The sequence below is a fragment of the Scleropages formosus genome, chromosome 22 (genome assembly GCF_900964775.1).
Source record: "Scleropages formosus chromosome 22, fSclFor1.1, whole genome shotgun sequence".
Lineage (NCBI taxonomy): Eukaryota > Metazoa > Chordata > Actinopteri > Osteoglossiformes > Osteoglossidae > Scleropages > Scleropages formosus.
Genome location: NC_041827.1, coordinates 14,106,457 through 14,118,134, shown reverse-complemented (window position 1 = coordinate 14,118,134; position 11,678 = coordinate 14,106,457). Strand labels below are relative to the sequence as shown.

The following is an 11,678-nucleotide window of genomic DNA, read 5'->3' as shown; positions in this document are numbered from 1 at the left end:
TTAATTTGTAGCCATTTATTGTACCAGCATATGGAAGAAATGGACAAACAATATTTTGATGCAGTTGTAAACGGCTTTGCCGAAAGGGACACCATAAATATCTAGCGCTGTTCTGAAAATATACACAAATCAAAAGGGGGTCAAAAAAAGTAAAGACTAAGCAACACAGAACACGGTCAAGGTAAAGTGTGTACAGTTCTCACACTTTTCAGCCACTGTCACGTTTAGTGCTTTTCACTAGTTTGGTGTGCTACTACAGCAAACGGAACTCCATCCCGTTGTTGTGTTGTTGGGTTGGCCTGCCTGTCATTCCTGACATCACTGCTTTTACAGCAAGAGCAAGTCTGTCTGCTCAGTAGTTTAGCAGATACATTACCTCACTGGCCCCAGGTGGACACTCATGCAAGTGGACTGAAATCTGAGAATCACAGTAAAGTGAAACACAGCACTAAACACTGTCCAGGAACCAAGCCCAATACTGATAATAAACGACAAACATGAAAAAAAGGAAATACAAGAAAATGAACTGAAATAATGGCAATCCACAAAATGACAATTTACTGAAACTTGTTAATGATACATAGAGTGGTTTGTCATAAAGTAGGAAATTTCAATTACTGCACACCCTTCCTATACAAGCATCTGGGTCTGCACAAATATGCAGGGCCAGCATGAGAAAAGCTTCAACAGGTAAAAAGATTTTAATTTTTTTCTAATCTGCAAAGACATGACCTTGCATAACAACTTAGAGTGAATATCTTATTGAGGTAACCTTTTTAGAGGTGTGTGGACTGAGACAAATAATTATAGTGTGGGAGACTTTCAAAGTACATTGTGGACGCAAAACTTAAACACAAACATGAGCAGATATACAGGTTCCTCGAGAAGGATTTAATTGGTTCTGAATGAAACACTAATGAAATAACCGGAGTGAAAAAAAAAAATCACAGAATAAAACAGGATTAAATATGGGCCCACACATTTTCACACCAGCAACACATACTCTACTCCGTTTTAATGGCAAACAACAATAGCTATGGCAATAGTATAAGAACACACGAACACATAATTCATACGTGAATTTGGGTTCATTGTCAAATGCATCTTTAAAAGCAAACAAAAAAAAAAAATTTGTGAATGAAGTGCTGCATATGTGGTTCAGTGGATAGTCAGAGGCAAAAGTGAACATTGATTTCTAACCTTAGTCATCAGTTCTCTAAGACAAACAGGTTTAAACTACACTCAAACCCATATATTCAAATGGATATTATGAGGTCCAATTTCCAGAATTTTTATAGCTCATATCTGAAACTTTTGGAGCACTGAAGGTTTACTGATATGAAAAAGAATTGTAAAACCTATGAAGTCACTGCCAACAGTCTTAATCTCTACACAGAGTCCACTTCCCATTAAGTTAACATGTTCTGTCCTCCTTCACAGTAGTGCCAGAATTTGCTCTGCAACAAATCAATATGACTAAAAAGCAAGATCTACTGTAGTTATAAATGGAAACTTACAAAACACATGAAGCTTAGAATGAAACTAACATAAATGCAATTTATGTTCCTTAATGTCTATAGAATGAAAACAGGAATCCAATTATTTTTGGAACAGACAGCAGCATTTTTTCCATGTTAATAGAACATGATTTTAATTAAATATTCTGCTACCCAAAAGTCTGACTTCCACAGAACCACATAAGGGCACTGCTGCTCATAATTTATGCTATCATGTTACAATTGACAATGATTGCAATCGTCTTCCATTTCTCAAGTCAAATCCAAGCAATACACACATGTACCAGTTTCCAACCTTCTGATAAACAGTAACCTTTATTACAAAAGAAACCATATGCATCTATGTGTGAATGATTACATCAGCAAAATAAGGAAGAGGAGACTGTAGCCAACCCATGCAATAACCCTGGGAAAGCCCAATACTTAACCTGTGCGATCACAGGCAGGATACAGTTCAGGTATGAAAGATTTTTTTTTTTTTTCAGCACTGAAAAGTTTTGGATGTTATTCACAACCTAGACAGACTGTCCAGGGCCCGTGCAGCTGTAGTCTGGTGGCAAGGTGCTGAAGCGTGAGGGAGGCCCAAAAGACGGGCTAATTTAGGTACCCACGATGCTGGGGTCATGTGCAGAGTCCGGCAGCGGAGAACCGTGGCAGTGATACAGGAAGCAGTTCCCCCAGCAACTATAGCAGATGAGGAACAAGGCTGCCAAGAACACCAAGGCACAAATGGTACATGGCTTCCTTTCCAGGAGAAAGCTGAGTAGGTAGAACCCCATGAACATCGAGTGGTTGAACCACAAGGCTGGGTTCAAAGGTTTGGGGATGAGGAGAACCGGAAGCAACCACTGAAGACAGTACATTGTCCCTGAAAGGTGTCCACGCTGCGTTCAAACCGAAGATTTACAGGGATGCTGACACCGCAGCTGAAGAAAGGGCTGATGGCTGTTTATGCTTCAGGTGAGGCCTAAATTTATAAATAAAAAAAAAAAAAATTCATATTATATATATATATATATATTAAAAAAAACTATACAAAATTATAACACACATTCATTCATTCAGCTGACACTTTTCTCCAAAGTGAATTACAGTCACTGTGTTAAACTACCAACTGGAGCAAAGGTGAGATTCAAACCTGTGACCTTTGGGTCCAAAGACACCAGCAGCTCTACGCTACCTACTAGCTGTCCAAAATTAGTAAAACAAAGTACAAAACTTAGTAAAAGGCAGTATGTTACAAATACAGTACAATTTCAACAAAATGTTGAATTTTTAGGAGAAATAAATGGCAAGTTACTCTTACATCACCTAACATCTTAACCACTTAGTTTTTCCATTTGATTTATGCATCTAAGTAACGCTCGTCAAAAAAAACGCACAATTTCGCCGACATTTCTAGACTATAGTATTGAAAAGAATTAACTGTTTTTTTTTTTTTTTTAACAAAGCTGGAAAGCAGCATCATCATGATCATCATGTCATGATGATGAGGCCACGAGAAAACACCGTCGCAGAGAGAGTAGCTAAACATAACCGACACGAAAACCACGACGCAACAGGATTGCCTTTACTTTCAGAAACATCATAGAAATTATCAGCCAACACCAACATGTCGCTTAGGTATCTTACTACACATACACGCTAACAGTATTGTATCACCAACATAATTAGTTATGTCGGCTGTTGTGAAGAAGCTAAGCTAACAGCTAACGCACCAACACAGCACTTAACGTGTTATAACGGGAATTCAGAAAGGGGGCAACTGTTTTTTTGCCTCGACCATCTCACTGTCGAACCCCTGCCTTATGAGAATCACAATTTACGTGGCAGCGACAAACCTGCCATTACTGGAGCTCAGTTGCTTCTACACAAACTATCTGCCTCCATTGCTGTTCTTTTCCTCTCAGCTTCAGTCGGAGAACCTTGCTCTATTACATCAGGACCCGCAGAGCCACACAACAGGCGTCCAACACAAGTGCCTGTTTAAAAACTTGATCACGCGCAGTGATTAATTACAACAACACAACAGCCGTGTAAAGCCCATAAAATATAGGTCGGAATAAATTATAATTGTATAATTTCATGCAAATCTTATCTAAGGGTTGAGAGATTAATACTTATAATAGGTGCAGATGTCGAAGCGGCGTAGCACTGGGCTACTGTGGCAAGCGGACCAATCGTCTGACCTCACTGGCGTCACAGATTACTCAGAAACTCGTGCCACAGTAGAGAGATGATTTAAAATGTCTACATCTGGAACGCGCGACCCCGTGACTCACCAGCAGCCCTAATGACGGTGCTTCGAGACATCGATATAAGTCGCACTCGTGCGCGTTCACGTGGAACCGGAAGTATGGTGGCATAGGCTTAGACTTGCAGTATCGGTTGTGTGATGAGAGGAAATTATTAAACAAGCCGGAGTGAATATAATAGTTTGTTATGGAAAACATCAATATTCTGTCCGTATATTTTATGTGCCCTTGTCCGCAAAGGATGTTCTTCTATAATCCCAAAGCCAGAGCATTGTATTGTTCACCGTACACTTTGTCGTTGTAAGACACTGACTGACTGAGTGTGACTCCATCTTTTATCGCACAGACAGACTAAGGAATTAACACTTATTAAATATTTCACAGCTTTGTTTTCTTGTTATGCATTTTGAATGCTGTTAGGAAGCTGGGTTCTATATGTTGATTGTAAAAGTATAATTCAATCACCATTCATAAAATGAGTATCAGGCATTTATTTTAGCATTTTTAGTAAATTATAATATATTCTTATGAGATTTGAATGCAGTGTGTACACTACATGCATATACTGTATATATATATACAGTTTGTGCCAATGTTAGAACTGTTGATATGTTTCATAGAATTTGTGAATTTCAAAATCCAGCAAGTCCACCTTTGTCCCTTGTGCTAAAACTCTTTAAATGGTTAATTCCATATACTATATGTGGGGTGGAAGTTAACTTTGCCTCAATATTAAAAGGGAAATTGGAGCAATTTGTCGGCTGGAACCTTCTGCATTGTCAGGAAAATGTCACTTTTTCAGATGCCACACTTTAAATGTCTTTAGCTGCGTCCTCCTCCAAGAAAACCTGCGGCTTTTCCCGCGCAATTGAATTACAGTGTCAGTCATCAAACCCTTGTTTGTTTGTTAATCAAATGTATGCAATATTGTAATTAGATGGAGTAAATGTCTGTTTTCTCATAGGGTATGTGGGATAAGTGCGTTAAATCATCTTCAACTCATAGTGACCATTCATGTGGTTTTCATGGTAAAAGAGGGTATGGAAGTAGTTTACCATTGTCTTTTTCCATGCATGCGTTTGGATTGCAAACACAGGGAGAACATGCAAACTCTCCACAGCCGGCGCAGGATTTGAACCTACAGCTGAACATACAGCTCAGATACTTTGAAGACATTATGCTTGTGACATTATTATGACATTATACTTCTGACACTGAATGCTCCACATATACATTATATTACATTTATCTCATATTTTTCCTCCAGTGCAATTTAAAATGTTAAGCTACTTACAATTATTTACTCATTTATTCAGTCAGTCAATATTTTACTGGAGCAATTCTGGGTAAGTACCTTAGTCCAGGTTACTACAGTTGGAGGTGGGATTTGAGCCTGCAAACTTTGGATCAAAAGCAGCAGCTCTAATGACTGCACTAGCAGCTGCCCTGTGTATATACAGATCAAACACCCCCCCCCCCCACCCCCCGTGTTTGTGGTGTATAGAGATGACAACAGTACAATATTTGTGTTGTCAGTTTGAATTATAAAATCAGAATGATCCATCTTGTTTCTGTGTTTTTCCTCTAAATACTTTAATTTGCAAAAACACAGTAAATACAAGACATTTTAATGTTGTGCATTATTTATCATTACTAATTCAACACTTTTATCCAAAACGTCTCACCCTTTTAACCATTTATGCAGCACTGTATTTGATAACTTGAGCAATTTCGCTTAAATGTCATGCTGAATATGATAGCAAAGCCCACAATGCAACTGAACTGGTATCCATAAGATTAAGTGTGTGTCCTTAACCACATTTAACCACCAACTGTTGATCTCCAGTAGTGAATTGTGTTCTACTGTTAAAAAATACAAATCTTGAATGTACCACCTTCTGCGTATTGCGTCCAAGCACCGCTTTTACAATACTTTTGTCAGTTACTCTATTTACATCAAAAAAACCCCTAACAAATCTACACCGACTTTGATAGTGCTTAACTGACAGTGCAAATCAAAGCAAACTGTAAAAGAGACAAGTTACATTGGTTAAATAATTAAATGTGAATTTTAAAAAATTGTGATAGTACAATACAAAACAGAAAAGAAAGAGAAATCTGCTTGTGTAAAGGCTTTGTATAAATAATGCATAGCATTAGCCAGATCCCTCATGGTTTCCATGGCAATTCCACCATGTTTCTGTACTCCTTATTTGCTGTAGACTGAGAAATGAACCAATTTCTTTGAAATGGGCCAGTCCTCAGGAAAAATTCTGGGGGTGATTATTTTCAACATTTGTGGACTGGAACTTTTGTAGACAGAGCTGAAAAAGAGTGGGTGGTGTTATCTTTGTGATATAAATGAGAAAATAAGCCAAACAGTTTTTTTCTTGCAAGATTCCGGTGTCTTTTCAGGAACGTGCTTTAAAAAAAAACTGTTGCCACCCTTCTCCCAAACTGTAAGCATGTTTTTGGAGGTTTTTAAAGGCCCAAAGCAAACAAATAACATGATTGATAACACAGTGACTACATAGAACAGATTAGCGTTAAAGTCATGGTTTTAACCTGGTAGAAAGTCCACCACACCAAAAACTCAATGAAATGTAAGATCTCACTTTTGAATCCAAATTAAGACTGTATTTCCTGTCTTCTTACAGAAACATTTGCAGCACAACCTAGGTTACCATGGTAATCATACTTCCTACTGTCTCCAGGAGAATGAGTCCCTTTGACTGCCTGTCAGGTTCCTGTCTATTTGAATACCTGTCAGGGCTGGAGTGATAAAACTGCTTTAAACAGAGAGTCTATCAGAGTCTTCAGGGGCTTGCTTGTTATTGCTGTTCATTAAACTCCAAAGACAGTGAGCACTGTTGATGTCAATAGTGTACTGTATTTTTACCTCTGTTAAAGAGGTCTGCTTAATAACTGTTTGATGAAGATGTGATCACTGCTAAATGGCCAAGGATTATTTTTCACACTTAATCGCTGTATTTTCTACACATTTTATAGTAGCAATTTTGTAGTTTGATAATATATTTCCAGTGAAGCATGTTACATAAAGATATGAAAGAGCACTGTAAATGATTTTCAGTTGTTGAGAAATGCCTTGAGACCCTTTTACATATTAAAATATTATAGTCCAGCAGATGTTAAGGCGTTCATGCTGAATTATGTGTAACCAATTTAACACGTCCTCTGGCATTGCTATCACATGTGCCACTTTGTGCATTTCTATGGATTAATAGCTGATAATGTGGCTTTTTAAAAATAATGCCCTTGCTGGACTGTTTGATGTAAATATGCATCTGATTATCACAAGAATAAAGACTGCCTGCCTTCCACAGTTGGCATCGTACCACATAGTTTGCCTTGTAAACGTACGAAATGAAATGTGTAAGAAGCTGATTAACCTGGGGGTGTAAGATTTACCGTAAATAACTTGAGTAAACAGACACTTTCACAAGCATCATGACACCTGCATCGGGGGCTTATCAGCTGTAGCGTCGTTTTCCACCCATAGGGGGCAGTCTTCCGCAGACACGATCGCCAGGGGTTCTGGGTTGTATTTCTGTAAGAGCACTTGTGCAGGACCTTTCAACACGATCTTTCTGACACGATGCCCAGAATGGAGTGACGGGAACCTTTTACACACCCTATTTTCACACATGGCAAGAGGTCTGGGGGGCAGCAGGTGGTGCGGGGCTGGCTTCAGGGCAGTAACCTGCTGGTGTTCTGATCGGCCTCGGCTCTGAACGCCCCTCCTGCTGTGTTGTTCTTAATCAAGGTACCGATGCAGTACAAATGAAATTGTTGTATAAATGGGTACATCAATGTAAAGTTCGTTATCCTAACATTATATAAGTCGCCTTGGACATGGAGTCAGACACATGAATAATAATATGTAGATAATGTAGAGGGGGGGGGACTGGTCGTGTCCCGCTCGTCCATCACCTGGCTGCAAGCAGATCGGGGTAAACTGTCACGCACTGAGTCAGAGTGCTGTGTGTGTTCTGTGTCTTGGCTGTGTGTTCCGTGTCTGTGTGCTCGCGCATGGCTGCTCTCTCACTCCTGAGCGCCTTCTCCAGGGTCTCCCTCCCGGCAGCATCATCATCCCGCATCCCTTCAGCTCTGCCTCTGCTGCTCTGCTGTCAGCATCAGCACCGACGACGACCAGCGCGCCGCACGGTCAGCACCACCCGCAGCCGCAGGTGAGCCCGCACCTTCTCGCTTTCGCCGTTCCGTTTTCGCCGCATTACGGCGCGATTTCCGCCTCTTCGCTCATCTCTCGTTTCTCGTTAAATGCGCGCGGATCGTCCACAATGTCCGCGCGAGCGCCGAAAGCGCGGCGGTAAATCGGGATCAAGGTCATCCTGGGGGGGTTTTATCGCCTTGCTGTGAGGTCTGGGTGACGGGGGACAAAAAAAAAAAAATCCGCGCATTACGAGGCGTTTGACGCGATTACGTTTCGCGGATAATTTCGGTGAAGTTTTCAATGCGGGTTCGCACGCGCGCGCTCCGAGGGTTAGAGGTGTGCGATCGCCGGGCGCGCGCTCCCTCCCGCCCGTTAACTCGGCATTCGCTGCGCTTCGTGATGCGATCCTGCGGACCGTGCGGCCATGGTCGTCGCTGAAGGGGGTCCGAGGGCTTGTAGCACACGGCTCGTGACAGCGGGAGACCTGGGCTGGGGGGTAACGGAGGTGTAACGGGGGGACGTGATGGACGCGGTCACGGTAAACTGCTACAGCCGAGCCGAGCGTCTGTATTGCAGCCAGAGCGCTCTTAGTTCCATACACTGCACGGATAAAAGCGATCCAATATACTGGGAACGTTAAAAAAAAGGAAAAAGACATCTTGTGTATTGATACATAAAATAAACGCAAAAAAGTGACCGCTGCTGAAAGAGAGAGGGGACGGAGCTGTACCTATGATCCTGATGTGTCTTCAGGAGTGAGATGGTGAGACACGCAGCGCTGCTCCTCGGCAGACAAGGTTAATGAACTGTCGGGAAGAGCAGGACGGACCTTCAGCACCATGTGCCTCCTGCTTCCTTTCGCACTGCAACACCGATTTCAAATATAGCAGGAAAGAAATTGGGTTCAGTCCCTCAGAACTGTGTCAGCTCTTACGTTGGAGTGTGGTCGACTTTGCGTTTGCCCACTGCCGCTGTGTGATCTGCTTTTTTAGGCTTTGGTCCATGGAGGAATGAAGGACGGGAGTTTGTTTCCACGGAATGACTAGATCAGGGGTCTTTCGATGGAGTCCTTGAATGCTGTTGAGCTCCGTGATTTGGGGAAGCAGAAGAAGCGTGCGCGCACACGACAGGTGTCGAGCCCCCCGGACGGGGTCCAGGCGGCGCCCGGGACGGCAGCTCGCCTCGGTATTGAAAATGCCTCCTACCAGGACGAGGAGCAGGAGACGGGCTTTACCGGAAGCTCGGCCCGCCCGGGGGAGACGACGCCAAATAACCAGGACTATTCATCGCACCCGCAGCACCTGCAGAGGGACATTCCCTCACCCAGGTCCGACGAGGAGCCGGAGGCGGATGCCGCTCACCAGTCGGTCGACTACGGATTCATTTTTGCCCTGGTGTTCTTGGTGAGCGGCATCGTCCTTGTGGTGATCGCCTACACCATCCCCCGTGAGGCCAAGGTCAACCCGGACATGGTGACAGCCAGACAGATGGAAAAGCTGGAGATGTACTACGCGCAGCTGGGCTCGCACCTCGACAAGTGCATCATCGCGGGACTGGGCCTGCTGACTCTGGGGGGGATGCTGCTGTCCGTGCTGCTGATGGTCTCGATCTGCAAAGGCGAGCTCTACCGCAGGAGGACTTTCGCAGTGTACAGAGGACCCAGGAAGACGTACGGATCTATAAACCTGCGCATGAGACAGCTGGATGGCGAAGGGAGGGACTCTCTGGTGGAGTGCGACCCCAGCGCAAGCGGTGGCTCCGCTGTCCCTGTCGTGATCGCCGAGGAGACAGGATAAGCCGAACGCTGCTTCGGCACAGCGGCAACAGCACAACTCCTCCGGCAGCACAGCTCAAAGCTGGGTGTTGAAGGGCTCGAAAGAAGAATAAAGTGAAGGAAACCACGGCTCTGACATGAAACGGACTTTCGAAAGGGACTCTCTAGTATAGGTTAACTCACTCCTGCCTCAGCCCGGTACTCCCAAAGACACACGCACCCACACACACGACAGCTTTCACCGTACAAATTCCGGAGGACTTTGTACGAAGCACAACGAGCACTCTGGCTGAAGTTATGGTATGATTGAAAATGCTGCAAATAGATTGCTACTTGCTGCTTTCTCAAGAAGTGAGAGTACGTCAGTATACAGCATTGTATCTCACATTATGTATATGGGCAAATGTTCAATAGTCCATGTTTCGTTATTATGTAAAGTTACGATATGCCTTAAAGGAAAAAAAATAACAAATCCACTGCGTAAAATGTCTGAAGCAAGGAATATATTTCCCACATTAAAGTCTGACGACGCTGGGCTCTGGCATTTGCTTTTGTAACGCCAAGAAATAACCTATATTTAAATGTAGCATCACCCTGGAATCTCTTCAGAACCAGCAGGTTTTTTTGTTACGCCGTCATGACATGTTTAGCAAGACGACGTCAAGTCTCTAGCGGGCCGCTCGAATATTACGGCAGGGTGACCTTCGTTCACATTCTTTCTCTCCAGTGCCCTAAAAGCGAGGGAAGATTCGGTTTCACCACAACAGCGTCTCTGGATCTAGTGCAGAAATTAGGGCTGGAGACGGCGCGGCCTCCGAAACCACGGTGCGTTTAGGAAATATGAAAAAGACACCATCACAGAGTCAAGAACAAGGACTAATGCTTCCACCGTACTTACATAACATGAACCTTCTCCTTACAGCCTATGCATCACAATAAAGGGAACCTTTTAAGCATCTTTGGAACTTTTTAGTGGTTAGGAATACTGAAAGCCTCTGATAAAGATGTTGCTGGGCTTCGTTACACATTGAAAAAAGCAACAGTCTAAGCGATACAGTGTACACATAAATATAATGCCTAACCAGACCGGCTTAATCTTACTTAAATAAGACAAAAGTGCATATGTTGAGGGTGGCATGGTGGCGCAGTGGGATGGCCCAGGTCCTGCTCTCCGGTGGGTCTGGGGTTTGAGTCCCGCTTGGGGTGCCTTGTGATGGACTGGCGTCCCGTCCTGGGTGCGTCCCCTCCCCCCTCCGGCCTTGCACCCGGTGTTGCCGGGTTAGGCTCCGGTTCACCGCGACCCTGCTCGGGACTAGCGGTTTCAGACAATGCGTGTGTGTGTGTGTGTGTATGGGCATATGCTGACTCACAACACTGCCATCTGAGACTGAGAAGAAGCCAAAGTAAATTGAGAAATATAATAAGGACTAAATAAAGCACACAAAGTAGGAAGATGTAGGAATAGTATTTGGGTTTTCGGGAAATGGGTCACGCCGAAACAAACAAGCACAGACAAAAATGAACTAACGGTACTGGTTTGCGTAGGAGGGAGAGAGTAGTTATCGATATGTGTCAGTAACCCTATAACCAGACTCAATGAAACACGTTTTTCCCAAGAAAGCACACAGAGGTGACGGCACAGCTGATGCCGGTCAAGTTTTGCCTGCTCATTTTTACTGTTTTATGAGTAAAAGTAGTTATTGAGACCATACTGTTAGACAGGTGTGACTTGGTAGACTGCAGGTGCACAGTGTATTAAAATGTTACCTATTGCTGCCCAATTCTTCTATGTACTTATTTTTCCAGGTGTTTCATTTAATGTAACAACAACATTTTGCTGGTAAAAGTTTCGCTGCCTTAAACTGGTCATCAATGAAGGTAAAGGGCAAACAGCTTTATGCTGCGACTGACTGTTTTCTGCAGTTTTATTGTGTCTGATG

General features: G+C 43.3%; 2 protein-coding genes across 3 annotated transcripts; one reads left to right on the top strand and one right to left on the bottom strand.

Moving 5' to 3' along the window:
• blcap (bladder cancer associated protein) lies at window positions 1–3,451 on the bottom strand. The gene is made up of 2 exons (XM_018742353.2): window positions 3,359–3,451; window positions 1–2,484 (listed from the first exon to the last, which is right to left on the bottom strand). Exon 2 carries the CDS (start codon window positions 2,378–2,380, stop codon window positions 2,117–2,119), a length of 264 nt encoding a protein of 87 aa, XP_018597869.1. The 5' UTR covers window positions 2,381–2,484; window positions 3,359–3,451; the 3' UTR covers window positions 1–2,116.
• A 3,660-nt stretch (window positions 3,452–7,111) lies between these two features.
• tmem74b (transmembrane protein 74B) lies at window positions 7,112–10,911 on the top strand. Of its 2 annotated transcripts, none has more exons than XM_018742239.2 (2): window positions 7,112–7,556; window positions 7,858–10,911. In XM_018742239.2, exon 2 carries the CDS (start codon window positions 9,026–9,028, stop codon window positions 9,758–9,760), a length of 735 nt encoding a protein of 244 aa, XP_018597755.1. In that variant the 5' UTR covers window positions 7,112–7,556; window positions 7,858–9,025; the 3' UTR covers window positions 9,761–10,911. The 2 variants fall into 2 exon arrangements, with proteins under 2 accessions (XP_018597755.1, XP_018597756.1); XM_018742240.2 differs by lacking the exon at window positions 7,112–7,556 and having other exon boundaries at window positions 7,574–7,980; window positions 8,957–10,911.
• Window positions 10,912–11,678: the final 767 nt, after the last annotated feature.

What these genes read in the sequence shown, in the direction of transcription:
- blcap (XM_018742353.2), bottom strand. Translation starts at nt 2,380, where the DNA reads ATGTACTGTCTTCAGTGGTTGCTTCCGGTTCTCCTCATCCCCAAACCT.
- tmem74b (XM_018742239.2), top strand. Translation starts at nt 9,026, where the DNA reads ATGGAGTCCTTGAATGCTGTTGAGCTCCGTGATTTGGGGAAGCAGAAG.